The sequence below is a fragment of the Canis lupus genome, chromosome 8, assembly GCF_003254725.2.
Source record: "Canis lupus dingo isolate Sandy chromosome 8, ASM325472v2, whole genome shotgun sequence".
In the NCBI taxonomy this organism is placed as follows: domain Eukaryota; kingdom Metazoa; phylum Chordata; class Mammalia; order Carnivora; family Canidae; genus Canis; species Canis lupus.
In genome coordinates this window covers 36,483,983-36,505,304 of record NC_064250.1, presented here as the reverse complement: position 1 = coordinate 36,505,304, position 21,322 = coordinate 36,483,983, and the positions used below count along the sequence as shown (strand labels likewise).

At 42.2% G+C, this 21,322-nt stretch overlaps 1 protein-coding gene across 1 annotated transcript in view; it reads right to left on the bottom strand.

The window, feature by feature from the left end:
• Positions 1-21,322, bottom strand: part of PRKCH (protein kinase C eta) — a 233,676-nt gene that overhangs the window by 35,469 nt on the left and 176,885 nt on the right. Inside the window, exons 11-12 of the mRNA XM_025442644.3 lie at positions 1,832-1,970; positions 1,015-1,203 (exon numbers count right to left, since the gene is read on the bottom strand). Coding sequence (XP_025298429.1) covers positions 1,015-1,203; positions 1,832-1,970 — 328 coding nt within the window. The remainder of the gene's footprint in view (positions 1-1,014; positions 1,204-1,831; positions 1,971-21,322) is intronic.

The window sequence follows — 21,322 nt, the reverse complement described above, 5'->3', positions numbered from 1 at the left end:
GAGACACAGACAGAGAAGAAGCAGGCTCCATGCAGGAACCTGATGTGGGACTCGATCCCGGGACTCCAGGATCACGTCCTGGGCTGAAGGCAGCACTAAACCGCTGAGCCACCCAGGGATCCCCTGACTGAAGATTTCTAATGAGAGATAAATCTCTCAACAAGATAGCCAATATTTTCCAAGTTTAGTTTTTTGTTTCAAATCACTGAAAAGGATAGAACTTGAGGAAAGCAATTCTTATTCCATAGAAACTATCCAACAGAGAATGGATTGCTCCGATTTTTCCCTACTTGAAGAATTGACCTTTTATCCATCTGTATTCCCCTGTGTATCTGGTAGGTGAAAATACATGATTTGTGAATTCAACTAATGTGGTCACAGGAATGATACAGATTACATGTGCTTTTTAAATTTTCAACATTAATGGCATCAAATCTATGTTTCCTCCTCACTTCAAAATAAGGCTTCTAGCACAGTACCTTATGTGCATGCAAAAAAGACTTTTCATCATACATTAACCTCACTGTACTTGAATCCTGGGCCTGGCACCTCACTTATTACTCATTATAATAATATGGACACAAAAGGGATCTGCAGAAGTTTAGAAAATTTCTCCTGGCCTCACCCAGCAGTAACGGAAAGATCCCTTCATCCCAGAAACCTAGTCAATATCCTAACAAACCAGGAATGGCATTAACATGATCCAATCCCATGGCATGTCCTGACTGTATAAAGGGGGTGCATCACTTCACTTATGCTAAAGCCACAAGTACTATAAATACTTGATATTTGGTAAACAACATATCAACTGCTCACAGTTGGCCCAGAAAGAACTACTGCATAACAGAGGAAAACATTCTAAGAGAACTCTGGTTCTTTGATTCTGCAGATTAAAACAGATATTGCAGTGAGCGCTGGCAGCTTACCAGCTCAAGGTATTGAAAGAACACAAGGAGTACACACAGTCAGCTGGTTTGCAGTAGGCTGGACGCTGGCTAGGTAAGTCAGACTTACAGATTTCAGGATCCCTGTGGCATCATCGTGGAGCCATGTAGGGTAGACCACTTCATCATTCAGTATGGCCTCAAAGAGGTCATCTTCGTTCTCCGCCTCAAAGGGTGCATGACCACAGAGCATCTCGTAGAGCAAAACTCCCATGGCCCACCAATCTACTGCAGGTCCGTAGAGCATTTCCTGGAGGATCTGTGCAAAGGGGGTAGTGTGAGATGTGCTTTGCACATCTGATTAATGAATGTGGCCTGAATGACTAGGGAAAATGATGGATTAGAAAATATGTTTCATCTTATCTCTGGAGTGCTGTTTTTTTCTGTGGTTCCATTCAGAGGACTCTTCATCAAGGTGATCAAACATGTATGGCCTGTTTCGGCCAAGGTAATGGCGTGTGCAGATCCAAAACAGAGAGGGTTTTGGCACTGTGTCCCTGCAGAGGAAGGAGGGGCCTGGGCTCACTCATTCACATGGGAAAGACTGGGGAACTTTTACAGATTTTCTGTAAAATCTTTTTCTTTACTCCTGCTAAATGGGGCTAGGATCAAAGCACAGAGTAGAGACAAAGAGGAAAATAAATAGCTGTTGAGTATAGCACACTTTGTCCTCATTTGGGGATAATGCCTAAAGCAATTACAAGGTTTACAAAATATTTTTTTAATTCAAATTCTTATTTATAGGAACCAAGGACATTTTCAGCCATCGTTCACCCAATGAGGCATAAGGGAGTGCGGAGGTGTCAGCTTTCAACACTCCCAGAGAGCCCTAGTACACAAAAGCAGCCTGTGACATTAATGCTCAGGATTTGCAAAGCTGTACTCACCTCTGGAGCAATATAGTCAGGTGTGCCACAGAAGGTGGCTGTGGTGACTCCATTACAGATCCCCTCCTTGCACATTCCAAAGTCTGCCAGCTTACAGTGGCCCTCATGGTCCAACAGTACATTGTCCAGTTTGAGATCTCTGAAAGAAATAAAGAGCAGAATGTGTAGGATAGCCAGGCCCCAAACCCAGATGGGCTCGCTCATGGGGTGGGTAATGAGAACACACCAAGCAAGCTTTCTGCATAGACTTCAAAGGTAACAAAATTCTTTGAGTTATCTTGGAAAAAACTTTAGGTCACCTCTCCACATTTGCCTCATGGTTCCTAGATGATGGTCCCATGTAAACAGGCTAACCACATAGAAAAACCTAGGCATGATGGTATCCCTGGGGCATCTCCACAGGAGCTACAGGACTGTTGCTCTGGGGCTTCACACCCACAGGGGGCTATGTCGGGACACTTGTGGCTCTGCGTTCCTATCCCTGCTCTGGGAATCAAGTTCTGTTGGCCTGCTTGGCCCGAGGGAAAGACTGGTATCTGTCCAGCCCTGGATCACGTTTCAGCTCCAAGGAGGTAGGTGATGCCAGAACTGGCATGACCAGTTCCCAGGCTGTGCCTGGTGAGTTGATACAGCCTGACCACACAGGTCTCATGCAGAGCGGTCACTGGAGACACCCAGGAATGAAAAACAAAGTTCTGTTTTCTAGGAATCCGTGATAAGTGAGGTTAAAGCAGAAGGGTTTTCCTGGCACGCAGCAGTGGGACTGCAGACCAGACTTCCTCTCTGCTCGTGTGCTCCTGGCAGCAGTCTCCCTGGGTGGAAGGGGTGGAAGCCAAGGTGTGCTGGGTCCCTGAGTGCCCATTTCAGGAAAGCAAGCCTTTCCACTCTACGTCAAAGCTGGCCTCCTTCCTCTGCTCCATACAAAATCCTACCTTCCAATAAGCAACTGTTTCAATGAGCTGTGATCTGTGGAAACGGTTTCCTTACCCTGCAGGCCCCACACAATATAAGCAGGATGCATTAAACCCATGTGAAGGTGGACTCACAAGATGCAGGGTGGTGGGTGGGATGGCTGTGATCACCTACACGGGAGGGAGGCCACTGCCAAGAGGGAGGTCTTTCTCCACCATTCTTTGAGGAGTGGCTGCAGACCCTAGGCCCTATTAGCGCCGGGTTGTCCGGCTCCTCGGGGATGGCTGGCATGCATTAGAGGTGGCCAAGGTTAAAGATTATAGTCTGCCACCCAGGAGAGAGTGAGACTGTGGGGGACCCAAGCCTGTGGGCGGCCCCTGTCAGCTCCACGTTCTAGCCCAGATGTCCAGGCCCGTGTGGACCTGTGCCCAGAGCATGCTCTCTCATGTTGCCAAACAAGGTTACTGGGTTTCTGAATTATCCTGAAGCTGTTAGCCTGCTAAGGACTCATAAAGGACTTTCTTTGGTAACAGAAACAAGTGCTAACAGAAACCCACAACGGTCTGAAGCACTGACCTGTGATTGCTCAAGAGAGTTAGTGACTAACATCCCCAGTAAGAGGTTTCATTGTATATTAGTCAGTTGCTGTCAGGGGTAGTAGGAATTGTTCAGGGAGAGATAAGTGCCTGCAATCAGTTTTGTAAGCCACCCACCACCAAGCCCTCTGCACAGAGAAGTCCCAGAACATGGCCTCACTGCTCAGAAGACAGAACCAAGCAGAACAGGGGATGCAACTCATCCCTGTCAAGGATGCCTGAGGCCACAGAGGCAGCTTAGACACTGAATCCTGACATTTCAGCCTAATTTCAGGCATTCTTCAGAACTGCACAAGCCCTGAGGGAAATGCCATTGCTGCTTTCACACCAGGTGTGATCTAACACACAAAACTCCCAAACTGGGATCCCAACGGGGTTCAATTAAGAGCAGAATATAATCCCAGGCTATCAGTTCTGCTTTCAGCCCAAATATCTCACACCTTCACTTTAAGTTCTGTCCTGATTTCCCCAGATAGTCAATTTTGCTCCTAGAGTGCCCAATTCATGCCTCTATGATGGTGAGCCCTGCACTGTATTCCAGAAGGCTCTGTGTACCTGTCTCCCTTTAGCTGGAGCTAAGCCTTACTCCTCCCTAGCTCCAGCTTGGTGCTGGCAGAAGGTGCTGACCAATGAAATAAACAGAAGCATTTCAGACAGACAATAGTGAGCTGCCCTAGCCAACTCAGAGCCTATCTTATTTTTAGGGGAAGAAAGGAAGCTTCATAAACCTCCCTGGGATGCTTGTTCCAAAGCAAGTAAACTTATAAAAAGTCATGTGCTTTACTCCTTAGAGATGGATTCCAGAGGGAAAAAGAAGAATCCTGAAATGTAAGTTCAAACTCTTCACTTTGGTGAAGCCGGAGAAGGGAAACTACTTTAGGAAAGGCAAATATGGACCCAATCATAATACTTTTCATTGGCTTGCAGCCAGATGAAAGAGTAAAACATTGACAGGGTTAGTCAAATAGATCCAAAGGTTACAGAACCATTCATGGCCATGGTCAGCTTCCATTCTAAGGGTAATTATTATCTTCACTTAAAAAAAAAAAAAAAAAAAAAGCAAAAGCAAAAAACCCTATACCTATAGGTAACCCTATAGGTAAACCCTATAGGTAACCCCTATACCTTCTGACTTTGAAATATGCAGAGGTCAGGTTTTGGAGCTCCTCAGCCTCCAATGCTGACATGTAACTCAACAGCCAAACTTAACAAGGCTACACGATGAAGATTACAAGTTCATACAGGGCAGAGGCTCAGATCTCAAAACGCCAAATGCACAATTATGGGCTCATCATTCATTAGTGCATGGAACACCGGTATTTCACAGCTATAACTTTTGTCATGCAAGCACAGAAGGGTAGAAGGAGTTATTTTATACATTGTTGTTGCTGGGTACTCAGAGTTACTTAAAATGCCTATAATGGTTTCAGAGAAGCATCTCAAGTGGTTGAGGACAAAGGAAATTCAGAAATTCTATTTATTTTGTTTTCACCGTAAGCTATTCCAAGAGTCATAAAACAGAATGACATGAGTCTTTCTGCTTAGATCACTGGAATCAGTGACTCTTCCAAAAGAAATAAAGGAAGGTGAGTTGAGAGCCGGCTTCTTGAACAAGAATGACTCTAAGAGGTTATTCAGTAACTATTTTTAACATATTTTAAAACTTTTTTAAGCAAGGAAAATTTCAAATCTACACAAAAGTACGGAGACTATAACAACTGTGGTGGATCACAGACCATAAGTGACTATCAATGCATGCCCAATCTTGTTTTGTATATACATTCACTCCCTTCCTGATCCATCTTTTTTCAGATTTTGAAGCAAATCCAAGACACAAATTCATCTGCAAATATTTTAATATCTGAATCTAAGAGACAATAATTCTTCAATAAAATATAACTTTGATATTGGTTATTATAAAATATATAGTCAATATACTCTTAAAGTGTATTGCTTTTTGTCTGCTCATATGCATATGTGCATGGTGTCCAGAACCTGAAAAAAGATTCTGTAGATAAAAATAATAGTATGACAATAGCTAAGAACCTTATTTAGTTACCCAAGGGTAAAATCCAGGATTCCAATTCAGTTCTGCTCACCTCACTCCAAAGCATGGGCTCATAACTCACTATAGTAGGCAAACTGTCTTTTATATATTGGTATTGCATTGCTGTTTAACCCTCCTAATTCTTCTGAGAGGAATATACCTAGACTACATCCTGAGAAGACTTCCCCAATTGAAACAAAAACTGAGAATCAATAAATATCCCAAGACAGAATTATGACAAAGGGACATTTTTGTATATATCACTACGAAATGCATTATCAAAATTTTACCAAAAAAATTTTTGCTTTGGTTTTTAGTGCACAGAGAGGGAATTCAATGCATTCTCCTCAATCCTTGAATGTATAGGAATAGGGGAATGCACAGCAAATGCATCTCTCATGGTCAAACATTCAGAAGATAATTCACTGCTCTCTTGTAAGGAGAGGCTGATGGGTGGGTAAAAGTGAAGAGGTGGCTGAAAAGAATGAATTTAATACTATGATCATAATTTCACAACAAAACTATTTATGGCTGGCTTGTCTTTTGAGTCTATAGGTTTATATAAGCTTGTGAGTTTTTCAAGGCAAGACTGATATTGTTAAATTGGTAAAAGAATGCTGAGGGATGTCTGTGTGGTTTAGTCAGTTAAGCATCTGACTCTTGATTTCAGCTCAGGTCACAATCTTAGAGTCATGAGATGGAGCCCTATGGGCTTCGATCAGCTCCAACTGATTCCATTCTGGGCATGGGGCCTGCTTAAGATTCTCTCTCTACCTCTGCCCCACCCCCCTCATGCTCCCACATGCATTTTCTCTCTTAAAAAAAGAATGTTGAAAAGTCATTGAAACAGCAAATGCCTAAAATCTGATTTTATCATCAATTCAGTAGTGCCATTCATATACTAGCTAACACAAGATATTCAGCCATTCACCCACCCAACAAATCTTAAAGGACCATCTCTGAGCCAAACAATATACAAGGGGCTCAGAGTCCTAAAGGAGACAGGAGATAGCAGGAGCCTGATAAGGCAGGGGCCAGTCAAAATTCTGGTCTTTAGCCCAAGAAGAAAGAGAAACCATCAAAAGGTCATACACAGGAGATGGATAGTGTTAACTCGTGATTTTACAATGAGCCTCCAGCAACAATGTGGACAATAGATTAGAGGGCGACGAGAGAACTGAGGAAACAGGTTGGTAAGCTACTGAAGTGTTCAGAAAACAAATGATGGTGGCCTGGAGCAGTGTGGGGCAGTAAGGCAAAGGGAACTGGATGGACCGAGACCTACTGGGAGGAAAAGTAACAGGATTTAGTAATGGAAGGATATAGACAGTAAAAGGGAAGGTGTGAGTGTCTTCTGGCTCACAGAATTTATTTTGGACATATTGAGCTATTTTTTCGGACATCCAAGTGGAGACATTTACAGGCAGCTGAGTATACATGGCTAGAACTCAGAGGAAAGGCTGGGCCGGAGATACAAATTGGGAGGCATTAGCCAGGCGTGGATGAGTTCACCTGGGGAGAGGGAATGGAATGAGAAGAGTATCCTGAGGATAAGATCCCTGACCTTTTTCACACCAGGACCACAAATACTGGTGATAAATTAGAGCCAGAGTGGGTAGCAGAGTTGAGTGCCTGTGTAAGCAAGGACCCAACTCTTTTGCCTCTAAGTGGACCGTCCCTAGTCTTGTCAAGGTTTAAAAGGGTGAGAAAACATTAACCTTTTACAATCAAAATCATCTACTGGATTCTTTCTAGGTTTAACCCTCAACCTCTGCTACATGATGTGATGCTTTTGTAAGCATAAACTTAAGTATTCTATTTTATAAAAATGTTTGTTGCTGCATCTTCTATAACAGCAAAAATTTGGAAATAAGCCAAATTATTTATTAATAGGGGAATGGTTAAACAAATTATGGTATATATTGTGACAGAATTTTATGGAAACTGCAAAAATTTTATGAAGGACTAAAAATGTAGAGAAATTCTTATGACAGAATTTTTATCTTATGGAGATTATTTCTTTTGTGATTATAGAAGTAATATTTTCATTATGTAAAATTCAATCAATCCTGAAAAAATTATGGTGAAAACAATGACAGTCTCACACTCTTCAAATCTTTTCTTTTTAATGCTACACTAATATATATTATGAAGTAATTTGCTTTTCTTATCTAATGAATATTTTGGACATATTTCTATATCCTATAGATGTGTCTCATTCTCTGTAATGGTTATCTAAAATTCCATTAGAAAGGTGTATCACAATTTAACTAGTCCCTTCTCCATGAACATTTATTTTATTTTAAAGATTTATTTATTAATTCATGAGAGACATGGGGAGAGAGAGACAGAGACACAGGCAGAGGGAGAAGCAGGCTCCATGCAGGGAGCCCAATGTGGTACTCGATCCTGGGACTCCAGGATCATGCCCTGGACCGAAGGCAGGCGCTTAACTGCTGAGCCGCCCAGGTGTCCCTCCATGAACACTTAGATGGCTTTCAATTTTTAACAACTTCACATAATAACGAACATTAGTTGCGGCCTTGTAGAAAGGTTTACTTTGGATAGATTTTTAGAAGTGCTATGTGTCAAAGGATATAAATATTTACAATTTAAACAGATGTTGAACAATTGCTGAGAAAGGTTGCACCAATTTATACTCCCACCAATAGTGTACGAGAACATCCATTTGTTTTCCTTATTCAAGTCAGACATAATCATCCGATTTAAATCCTTGCCAATTTGCTAGGGAAAATGATCTCATTGTTTTAACTTCATTTCTTATTAATGAGATTAAGCTTTTAAAAATATATGCTTAATGACCATTTGTATTTCTTCTCTTGCCTTTTCACATGTTTTACCCATTTTAAAACCTGAGTTATCTTTCTAATTACTTTTTAGAAGCTCATTACATATTATTGATAGTTGTGATTTTTACATAGATTACAAATATTATTGCCCAATTTGTTTTTAAGTTTTCTTTATGGTAACTTTCATATTTTTATATAGTCAAGTCTTTCAATTTTTCCTTTATGGCTGCAGGATTTCATGATTTGTTTACAGACTGATACAATTATAAGCGGAAAAGCAGGGTAAAAAAATTGTATTTTCAATATTCTCTTAATTATGGTTGTTTAGGAGATAGAGGGAAGGAAGCAAAAGAGGAGGGAAAGAGAGATGGAAAGACAAGAGGTAAAGTTAAAAATCTATTTCTTGGTGATATGTTTATAAATAATTTTTCTTTGCTTTGTGTTTTCTAAATTTCTTATGGGAATTACATATTCTTTTGATAACCAGGAAGAAGTCATTAAAATACATGTTTACATGTTTCAGCTCTTCTTTGGTTTCTGTACCATTTACGGCTGTAAATGATATGTCCCTGTATTCTTAATCAACTTGAGCATGAAAATGAGGCCCCCTGATAAAAAAAAAAAATCCTAGTTATTAAATAAAGTCCTTATACCATTTCACCTCATGAAGTGACATTTTATCTGGCTTTGTGGGGCTGATGTATTAGAACAAATTAGGAACAAATATATGAAACATGCACACTCATTATTCTGAGGCTGAATGTAAAATAACTTACTTTCTAAGGAATAAAGTCCATAAGACAATTTCCAACCTGAAAGTATCACCAACTCTCCTCTTAGGCTCCTTCTATTCTTCCATATTTTTCCCAACAGCTATTTAAGTTGGGAAATGATCATAAAAATGACCCTGTACAAGTCTGGCTATTACACTCCCTTTAAAATAGGGCCAGGGACTCACAAACGAATCCCCCCAGCCCAGGTGTTAGTTTCCATCCAGTTCTGGTGTCAGATGCACTCAATATGCAGGCAGTATGTTTCCACCTTCACCACTGGGCATATGCAGGACCAATTTAACTTGAGCAGAGGGACCAAGAGATTTCCCCTTGCCTTGTCTTATGGCTGGAAGAAAATGTACAAAACACTCATTGCCTCTCTGGACAAAGATAGAAGACAATGAGTTTGATGAACATCCACAGTGTACAGATCATACATTTCCTTATTGACCATCAAATAAATGATCCATCAAGCTGACAGTTGAGCCTTCTAATTTTTTTTTCATTTCAAGCCTCTATCCCTGCTCCAGGAGGGTTGAGATTCTCCAGCTGAAGTGGCACAAATTTATTTAGTAGTTTCTTATACTACTCATATTTTTATAGTTGCCAAGAAAACCTCTCTCACCAACTCTCTTTGCCAAAATGCTTCTTACGTGATACCTAGCAGCGTTCAGCATGCAGACGCTCTTGGCAAGGGAAAGCAGGCAGGCAGGATGGAGGGCTTCAGACAAAGACACCAAGGAAATGACAGAGCCTTGGTGGCTAGAGGTCTCCTGACCATTGGGCCTCACTCTGACAGCACAGAAAGGATGCTGGAGCAAATGATACACTTGCACTTGATAGTCTAAGGGGGCGGGGAGAAGGTGATTAATATGTTGAATTCTGCTTAACTCCTCAGGCCGGGAGCTGGGTACAGCTGACCCATGGAAAACCACTTGTCAGGGCAGCTTGCTTCCCAGCCACAGAAATCCAACAAAGAAATGGATCAGAGAGTCACAGGGATTCCAAGAACCTGCAAGCTAGGGAGAGGATAGGTGTGGAGATCCCTATTTCTGCTTGCAGGGCATATTTAGGAAGGTAAAGGAAGAACAATTTCAAGGAGGAGGAATCAGAACACGGTTCCCTCTTAATTGATGTAATCTTAGTGATAATTGGCGCAGCTGTGGAGTAGGGACATGCAGGGGCAGATGGATCCTGCTAGGTTTATGGTACACAAATTGCGCCAATACCAACAAACAGGTTCACAGAACGCAACTCTGCTAAACCTCAGAGGACACACAGTGCTAGGTAAATAAATGTGAGCCACTGTTGTCACCAATATTATTGTTAGTAACTAGATAGATGTGGCTGCCTCCTCAGAAAGATTAGCCAGACAATTGAGGTATCAATGCAAATACACAGTGAAGGGACAATGAGACATCTGAGGCTGTCTAGCTGTGGCTGGCTCCTTCCAAGGAAACCCAGGGCTCTTCTGACTTGGGGGTGCTAGACTCTGTCAGCAGTGAGGCTGGTTCCCTGAAGACATTCTGTTGAGAAGAAATAGTAGCGTATGAGAGGGGATGTGCTGGGGGGAGGTAGGGTGACGAGGAATGCTTTACAACAGGAAGGAGTGAAGTTTATAGCACCAACCCCAGGAAGGGATATTCAGGTTGTTTTTGGCAACTGGCCAAGCACAAACCTTTGCCAACATTAGTAATGCCTTACGCAATATCAAAGGGGAGGAGAGAGACTTCTGACTTGAACCAGAACTTATAGCCACATCAGCAGGTCTCAACTGATTACCTGCTCTCTCCATCAGAGATTAAACCTGAACTATTTAAATGGAAGTCTGAAAAACCCAAAAGGACATCTAGTTTCAGAACCATTCCCAGGTCCCTGGAATGGAACAAGAACCTCACTTTATTTTATTTTATTATTTTTATTATTATTTATGTATTTATTACTTTTTTTTTAAAAGAACCTCACATCTTAGTTCTGGGTTATAGTGGCTTTGCTGTATTCTCTAATTGTGTTTTGCGTAAAGCCTTGTTTTCTCCAATGTGATCATAATCTCCAAGGGGAGGCCTGGAATATTTCTGAGGTTATTTCTAGAGTACCGATCACAGGCTGGATATAGAACAGCAACACACATCTGAGTCCCTTTCCAGGGATTTACTGATCTCCTAATGCTGGGTGTACCACAGCAAAACATGCAGAAGGCATTGAATTTAGTCCTAAGAAACTCCCTTTGGAAGAACTCACTGCTACTTCCTGAGCACCTTATACCTTCTATCCCTAACACTTCGTCTTGCAACCAAAGTTCCCAAGACATTCATTTTGTTTAGTAGTCCATTTGAGAAAATGTGGTGACATCATTCAGAGACTATTTCTGATTTTATGTAGGATTCTTTTTTTTTTTTAACTTATTTATGATAGTCACAGAGAGAGAGAGAGAGAGAGAGAGAGAGAGAGAGGCAGAGACACAGGCAGAGGGAGAAGCAGGCTCCATGCACCGGGAGCCCGATGTGGGACTCGATCCCGGGTCTCCAGGATCGCACCCTGGGCCAAAGGCAGGCGCCAAACCGCTGCGCCACCCAGGGATCCCTTATGTAGGATTCTTAATAAAAGTAATCTCTTAAATGCAAAAGTAAGTCAGTATAACTTCCTAAGATCTTAAAAATAATTCACAAATCAGGGAGAAAATTATTTTTTTAGCCTATGTGTCTTAATTAGCTTAGAAAGTATCATCAAACCTGTAGGCAAAAGTTACTGATGAGGAGACCTTTTGAGAGACTAACATTCTTATTGCCTAAATGCTGGATGAATCTTGATCCAATAAATAATGGTTACTGCAGTTTGGTCAATTTTTCAGCACCTCAGTTTCTCTGTTAAAACATTAAGGTCGCGAGGTGCTAGACTTTGATCACTAACCCTGATTTCACTCCGTAAGTGACCTGTGTGGCAACGTTTTATGTCCATATGTGTCTTACAGAGGCAATTAAAGATCTTTTACAAATATAACGTTTCAAATACCAGTAACAGTGGGGTATATTTTACATTTCCTGGAGAACTAGAGTCCTTGCTGATGATGATCTTATCTAGTAACAAATCTGGAATGACCAATTCTAGGGACACAACAAATTCAGATTAGTAACCAAGCATGGAGTCCTCACACACATAGCCAGATAGAGACCAAGGAGAATTCTCAACTGGGCTGTTAGGGAGCAATATAGCTCCCATCTGCCTCCCTTATTCTGCTTCCTTCCCTAACCCCCACATGACCTTGGAGAGGTTATTCAACCAACCTTTGTGTGTCTGATTCCAGAAGGCAGTATAGTGTAAGGTTAAAGGTATAGATCTTGGAGCCATGATGCCTGGGTTTGAGTCTTGGCCCTGCTATTTACTAGTTGTGTGATCTTGGGCAAGTTATTCTACACTTGTTTCCTCCTCAAGAAATGCAGATAACAATAGCTCTTGCATCATGAGAACTGAGTTATTTAATGTGAATTATTTAGAACAGTGCCTGAATGCATTAAATACTATAGAAACCCTAACTATTATTTCCTCATCAGCAAAAAAGAGAACATGTGCATGGCCTATTCCTTAAGATTTTTATACAAATCAAAACTGATAGAGAGTATAGACAAACTTTGAAAATAATAACATTTGATGCTTTTGAGTTTGGGGCAGGTAGGTCTATTATATTATAAAGTACATCTGGCTTATATTACTGTTTTGTGGCTAATAGAGCAAGGAGGCAAAGTAGGTTGTTCATACAGGGCCATGGCTTGGCACTAGCAGTAAACAAAATGTCTCAAGAACTGGTTAGGCTCCATTAGCCACAATACCTTTGTCTATTTTGCCGATCTTTGTTGAGACCCAAAACCATTAAGATATAGGAACTAAGCACTCATCTCTCTATGGACTCTTGGGTAGCTTCCATATCTTGGCTAGTATAAATAATGCTGCGATAGACACAGGGGTGTCTATATCTTTTTGAATTAGTGTTTTCATTTTCTTTGGATAAATACCCAGTAGTGAAATTACTAGATGATATGGCAGTTTTTTAAAGGAATTTCAGAACAAAACAAATAGACAAAGGGGAAAAGAGACAACCAAACAAACAAAAAAAAAACAGACTTTTAATTACAAAGAACTGGTGGTGGCCTGAGGGGAGGTGGGTGGGGGGATGGCTGAAATAGATAAAAGGGATTAGGAGCACACTTATCTTGATAAGCACTAAGAAATGCATAGCATTGCTGAATTATTATACTGTACACCTGAAATTAATACTGTACGTTGATTATATGTGAATTAAAAATAAAAAAGACACAGGAACGAAGACCTCTGTTCACCATCAGCAGCCCTGCTCAGTGCAAAGAGAAAAGGTTGGTTCAAGCTGAGGTTCACCCAGTTCCATGCCAGTCTGTCAAGTACACAAATGACCCATTCTTCTAAGCAGAATAAACTGACAGAGGAACTATAATTCTCCAGAAGTAAAACATAGAATTCCCAACAAGTGACATGGTATCTGTACCTCATAACGCAAATAAAACTCAACAGGTACAGCCAGTTCCTTACTTTCTACCTATTCCTTCCCTAATTATTTAGGACATAAACCCAATAGTGGATACTGGCCTCATACGTTCAGTGCTGTGAAAAAACCCAGATTCTCCCAAGGCCACTTTTGGAAGAAGTTATTTCCAATTTTTCACTGCTACAAACAATGCTGTGATAGATGAAAGTATCTTTTCAACATATCCAAACCTATTAATATTTTTTATCATGTGTTTGCACAGATGAGCAGTCAACTCTAGGTATCATGCTCACATTTAAGAATCTCTGTTAAGGCCATGCACTGGTGTTTGCCTTCCTTCGCCACTGGAAGCCAACAAACATTATGGGGATTCAAAGGAATGGGCAGACAGAGCTGCCAATTTCAAAATCCTGCCTCAGGTTACTGCTATTTTATGATTCTTATTTTCCCATCCAAAATGTGATCTTCATGAGGACAAGCACCTCATTGTTTTCATTTTTCTACCTTTATATTTTGAGTTCCCTTCGGTCCTTAACACAGTGCTTTGCCCATAGAAGGTCCCTAATAAATGGCTGTTCATCTGAACGGCAAGTTCCCTCTCTGCCATCTGGTGTTGGTTTGGTTCTGAGACCCCAGTGAGACTGGTAATATTAGAGAGGATGTGGGGAACTACTCGGAAACTGGGTGGATTCTGGTCTCTGCTGGGCTCCTGGCATCAATCCAGGACTTCTGAAGCCAACATGAAGCTGCGAGTACCTGCTGGAGTCCTATCTTGGGGATGACCGAGGACGAGCAGGCCGGCACCCCAGGAGACTCTGCGGCTCTGACCACACTCTCAAATCCACCCTACTTCAGACATTAATCCTTCCAGACCAGTCCTGAGATACCAAAAGATACCAGAAAGGAAAATTTGCCCTGCTTGGTGACTGCCTGTTTGTGTTTGGCTTACAGGTGATAGCAACCTTTGTTCCTATAAAAGGAGGATATTAAAAATTCTGTCAACTGCCTAAACAGGATTTACATGAATTTAACTGGCTACTACAGGACCCAGTGAACCTTGGGGTAGCTTTTGTCATTAAGGCAGTGACTGTGAACAGAGAGGACAGGAGGTCAGGTAGGCTGGCTAAGTACAGCTGGGCAGTGGGGGTGGAGGGATGTGAGGTGTTTGTGGGCGGGCCGGTATCTCAGTGCACCTGGAACCTTCTGAAGGACATACATCCTTCCCTCTCTTCAGAGGTGGCACAGGGATGTTGGGTAGACCACCTGGAGTGCTGGTATTACCTGGTACACTGCCTGGTCAGTTAGTCAGGAGACAAGAAAACTTGTCCTGAGCCAGAAAGCAGAACTTCTACATTCAGCTCTGTCACCCAGCCGGGCCTGTTTCTTCATCTGTAAATGACGGTATGGTATTGGATGATGTCCCTTCCCTACTTCCCCTTCAATCACTGAGAACTGACAACTACTCCTCCTGATTGTATTTAGAACCAGACATGCTCTCCCCACCACACACCCTGACCTCCATTTAGCTCCATCATGTCCCACCTGGATCACTGCCTCTGCTCTCTCCCCTTCTTTGTGTTGGGCCAGCAGTTTTTCAGAAATTCTGTTCTTGAATGTCTGCACCAGTAAGAGGACCCACTTAACCTTACTGCCCCTAATGCTCCATGGTGGGGCCTCTGCCTGCCCCTGCAGCTATACTTCCTCCCCCAGGGCTCCCCTTCCACTAAGATCCCCAGGCTCTCTCATGCACCTTTCTGCCCTCACATATGCCCTGCTGTGCCCTTGGATTGCTACTTAACTATAAACCCCTACTGGCCTGCAGTGAAGGAGAAAGTGAATGACTGACTGCATGAATGAATAAATGAAGATGAATAAATGAAGTAGTAACGACATAAGAAGAAAAATTAAAAGTGCTTAGAAACTTTTATAACCACTGGACAGCACTTTTATGTCTGCTGAATCTATGTCTTTTTAAAATTTATTTTTCTGGTAATTTACTTTTATTACATTTTATAAAAAATACTAGTCCTAAATGGATTGAAAAAGGAAAAAAAACCACAAAACCCCATTGGTTTAGCACCACAGACAGTGTGAGATGTTCTGGACGAAACCTTTCTTCCTTTCTCCTAAGCAGATGACTTCATTCTTGCTGAAGCCTTGCTGTCTCGGGAGTGTTCTGCATCCCTTCCTAGGACAAGCTTGGCCTCTCTCCTCCATTCTCCGGTGGTATGTGGTGCATACTTCTAATTATAGTATTCACTGCACTGACTGTAATTGTTGGCTTCCCTGAAGGTCCTTCCCATGCTTATTTCTGCTAACCTCAGAACGAGGTGCCTGGCCTAGGGCTGAGTGAGCAATTAAGTGTCAATTGAACTGAACAAACCTGAAGTTTCTTGCCCTACACTCTGGTTGCATTCCCTTTACCCAGATATTCCTTGTATATAAAATCCTTCTGGCCTGTGTATGTCCCTTCCATGCCTCGCTGGTGTCCTGTCCAGAAAGGGAGCTGAGGAAACGTGGAAGAAATGGCAAGAACTGTTTTCTGTGTCTGCTGGTGAATTTCTGATGCCACCTGCCCAGGTGCACTGTTCCATCTCTAGTGCTCAGCCTGGTCCTCGAGGTAATATAAGGAAGCTGGGCTTGTAGGTACAACAACCAGTGACTAATGTGTGTGCCTGGTGATTAAGCATCCTTACAACAGTGCAGAATTATAACCAGACAAGACAAATCACCCCCGTACATCTTGCATAAAATTAAAAGGTCAGTTCAGGAAGAGAAGGAATAATAAGATTCCTGAAGCCCTTCATCAAGTTGAAAAGCTCATTTGATTTTTTTTTTTTCAGTTTAATGGAAAACTCCAAAACCAGAAAGGATGGAATATTACATAGAAACTACTTAAAAGCTCAATTTAAGCCTAAACCAAAGAACATGATTTCCATCATAAGGAATTAATTTCTTTTTGAAAGCTGATAAACCAAAAATTTCACTGGAAGCCAGCCGGTTCCCTGCATTTTCCAGAGACGGTAGTTTGGGAACACATTTCCTGAGCCTCAGCTTCTTGGTTTCTACCCCTGGATGTTCCCCCTGATGCCACAGAAAATTTCTTTCCTCTCCTGTCTGTTGTAGGGTCCTTTTTTAAAAAAAGGGGTAAAGTGATCACCTGCCCATTTACATGATGTAGTGTATGAAACCATCCCAAGACCTTCCTAAGGGCCTTTGAGGCATGGGGCCAGGGAACCTAGGCTCATTTATGGTTAGTGAAAAACAAACAAGTAAGCAAGCAAAGAGACTGGACAAGTGATCTTTTTCTCATTGGAAAAGACACTCTAATCCACATTTTAATTAAGAAGCAGGGAATTAACTGATCCAGAAATTAAAATTTAAGATCCCAAAAAAGTGAATTATTTTGGAAACAGAACATTTTCACAGACTGATCTAGGTGATATTCGAGCATTGGGTTTCAAGCTCGCAGATAGGTTCTGGTTTCATTCTGAGTTTAATGACCCTTACAATGTTTTATCTGCCTATAGAGCCTGAATCCCACGGACATTCATGTGAACTTGGAATTTTTGATCTGGGTTACCTGACACATTACTGGCCAGAAAGGTGGTGGTGCTATTTCTCCTCCCATAACTTTCCACTTATACGAAGGAGGTCAAAAGTGCCGGGAGGCAGCAATGACAGGTCTGTGTAGGCAGAGAGTCATGGGCCAAGGCATGCTTTTTCTTCCATAAGAAGTATTTATACCATCCTGTTGGCACACATTGGGAAGGCTGTAAGCTTTGTAGCTGGTGCCACAAGGAAGTCAAGACAGCCTCCAAGCCATTGTTCTGGGGTTGCTTTTTCTTTCTTGTGTGGCTCACGAGGCACAAAGCTTCCTGTACCCAGCCAGGCCCTCAGAGGGTGGGACTCGGTTCTGCCTGTTCCGGGCTGGGAATTGCCTCAGCAGCTCCTGACTCTTGGCTGGCTGGAGCCAAATGTAACAGGGGTGAGTGACCTGAGGTAGTGCCCTTTCCTAGGGACAGCAAACCTGGCCTGCTCTCCTGGGATCCCACGGAGCAGGCTCTGGAGCGGGCATTCTGGAGGTTGCTAGTTGCCCTGGATGTTGCTCACCTGCCCAGTGCTGGCTCTCAGGAACAGACCCCTGGTTTGATCATTCTTTGTCCTAACAAAAGGAGACTTGTTAACTATCCCACCTGCTGGGGCAGGGCTGAAACCCTTTGGATAACTGAGATAGTATTAGTAGAGACTTTGCCTGAGTCATTAAATCAAAGTCAGATGAGTCTGCTGAGTGGTGACTGTGTTTTTAGGTCAATTTTAAGGCAGCAAAACACAATCCTACTTAAGTCTCTAACCTGTCCCAAGTGTCTCCTTTGTGGGCTCTTCCTCCATTCTCCCTTCAAGGGTAGGCTGTTCCCCAAGGTTCTGGGCTTGGCCCTCGCTGAGCTTTCTTTCAGAACTACCACTAGACCTACTACCATAAATGGTGCCTTTATACAAATTAGAAAAAGGCTCCCCTTTCTCAAGATATGTTACCACTGGCTCCTAGAAAATTCATAGTTCTTATACAAATCTTCAAGGACACTGATGGTGTGGCTCTCTGAGAATTGTTTAGTGCACAATGTGCCTGGCTGTGCAGTTGCTCTGTTCAACTGAATCCCATGGATAGATGGCTCCCCCACTTAAATATCTACTCTGACACCCCCTCTCCAGAGATCCAGACCTGCATGATAAATTAGAAAATAAGTGATTTTGGGGTACAGCTACTAGGGTCAAACCTTCAAACAGCAAAGGATGAAACCTGGATTTTACCCAACTGCTGTCTTCACTCAGTGAAGTTTCATCCTTAATGTCAACTCCATACCCGATTCCTCGGCATCCTCCCAGCTTTTCCTCTGCTGTATCACCCCCTTCCTCTTGTCCCTCCTCTTCCTGCTGTCCTGGCTTGCTTCAAGTCATGCCTTTTTTTTTTTTTTAATTTTATTTATTTTTAGTAATCTCTACACCCAACATGGGTTCCAAATTCATAATCCTAAGATCAAGAGTTGAATGTTCTTCTGACTGAGCCCACCAGGGGCCCCAGTCATGCCTATATCTTGCCTGACTTATCCCAAGGCATCCCACGTGAACTCCTGGTTTCCAGGCTTGCTCCTTTGCACTCTGCTTAGCACACTACATTTATTTCCTCAAAAACCTCTGATGGATTCTACTGACAGGCAAATAAAGCCCAAACTTCCTAGCCTGGTATTCAAAGGCCTTAGGGTTCTCGCCCCAACCTACTGCCACCTTTCTCTGCTCTGCTTTTCCAGACACACTGAGTCCTCATGATTCCTTAGCACAGGACACTTTTCTGCCTCCAAGGCTTCATTCCTATTGCTCATCTACCTGGCATGTATTTTCATATTTTGCTGTTAACGAAAACCTATGATCAAATACCATTTCTTCTCTAAAGCCTCCACTGACCCTCTCCATTAGTTAGTAATTTCCTTTTCTGTGCTCTCATTGTATTACATTTTACTTTGAGCATTTATGGTACTATGTCTTACACTGTCAATTTATATATGCATTTGGAGCCCCCAGCAGACTAAATCCGTAAGGGCAAGGATTCTGTTTTACTTATTTTTTGGTTTTCAGAGCCAAACCCACTACAAAGCAGTGTGCGGGACATATTGAATAAGTAACTCAATGGCGAAGTGTTCATGGTCAAACAAAGCCCAGGGACCACTTAATGATGGTCTGCTCTGAGCCTGTATGTTTGTTTTAAAGCACCAGCCAAAGACAAATGAGTGTACTGTAGCATGTCAAGTGGAGGTGAAGGGCACTTTCCAAACCAAAAAGTCCACTTAAAACATACATTTATGCTACAACTCACAATCTGCATCAAACACAATTCCTAGAAACCACAAGCTCTGGGTGCACTGAAACTGAGCACCTTGGAGGAAGGCTGGCAGGATTTAGGATCTGCTCTGGAGTTCCCCTCTGCCTTTGCCTCTCTACCCAGCACTCCAAACCCTGGAGTGGCCCAGCCCCACCACCCAGGCTAAGAATGCCTTATAAGAATCTGAACATTCTTCAAGGCAGTGCTCACCTTGAGAAGGTAAGAATCTGGATGGGAATAAAGTGACAACAGGATGCTTACAAATCTAGTTTGTAGCACTGTTTTGAGAAAATAACAAAAAATGTGCATGTAAGTTTTGCCTGAGAGCAATAATGCCCTCAGCCTCCACTCTTCAAGAGGAGAAATCCATCAGAGAAAGACCACTGATAATCCAGGGCCTCATTTGCAAGGTAAACTCAACCACCCTGACCAGCATTTTTAAATCTTTACCCTATATCATACTGAGATATCCAAATCCACTCTTATCTGAGACCAGATTCCCCAGTTTCTGGCAAAGAAATTACCAAGAGCACAAATTTACCAAGAGGGAAACTGCGGAGGGGTAGGCAGACCTTGCTTTTCTGACACAGAGAAAAATGTGGGTGTCTCACATACCATTGTTCTTTATATACTCTCCTGCAGAAGCCTGACTAGCACATAAAAAAAGGAAGAACTTGAAAATCCAGCTGATCATACATTTTTTCTAACCATCTGGGCTTCTGTTTCCTTTCACTGTCACTAGGATGGCCTTAACAATATCTTTAACCAAGCCACTACCTATCACTATGCCTAAAGAGGAAAATATTCTTCTCTTGCTATGTAGGGAAGAACAAAACTACAACCTCTGTATGCTTTGGTTCTAAGATCTGTACCTACTTTCTTTCCTCCTAATGCTTCTGAAACAGGTAATTTCCTTAAAGCTAATGACCCAAAAAAGAAAAAAAAGAAAAAGGAAAAAAGGAAAGAATGAAAAAAAAAAACAAAAAAAAAAACACCTTGCCAACTACCAGGACTCTTGTTTTCATCAAATCAAAAATTATCAGTATTTTGTGATCTATAGTTTCTTGGAATCCAGGAAACATAGTGGTTAGTACACATTCCTCTTGTTAGTTGCTGTGTTAAAGGTCTGGGGCCAAAGTGAACAAGGAAGTTTATGCATACAGAGTCACCTTCAAAGAAAACAGAGTCTAGGTAATTCCACTGGAAGACACCAATGCGTTATAAGAGGCCTCATGGAAGACCACTGCCTACAGTAGCTCTCTTATTCTATTAGGACCACACCATCATATTAAACGTCTATTCAGGAAGTCATTGTGTGACACAAGTCATTGTGTGGTCAACAGGAAGAAGAGGCAGTCAGGTTCCCTCTTCTTAGGGCTCTTTTCCTTTCTTTTTTGGTCTGAGACCAAGGAGCTACAGATGGGTGACTGATGGCCTTTCCCATCCTTATGGAAGTCTTGGGTAAGGAAATGTCTGGTTCTCGGGAAGACCCAGTCTTGGCACTGAAGAGAAACATTTTTGGAAAGTGGCAGGAGGCAGATGTTGGATAAAGAACAAAGGAAGATGAGCTTTTCAGAGACAGCCCACCCAAGAACTGAGAAGTTTGAGCTTGGCTTAGGAGGGTTAGCGTCACACACCCAAAGGAGCCTACATTCCTGGGTGGCTTGGACAGTGACACCACTTACCCTCCACATACCCCCGCTGGGGCTGGGACCCTGCCACAGCCCCCACTGATTTGAAGCCTGAGGCCACAATGTGGTGAAGTTCCTCCTTCTGACTCACAGGAGACCACAGTAGTGTGTAGAAATTCCATGATGAAAGATGATATTCCTAACATTTCTTTTAGCTCTCAGATTTTCCAGCAGATTTCTTTGAGCCGTCTTTCTGTCTTCCAAATTTTGGAGGGATGGCTCAATGTTTCCAAAGTGAAGTGGAAAAGCTCACTTGTGGTTGTGAAAT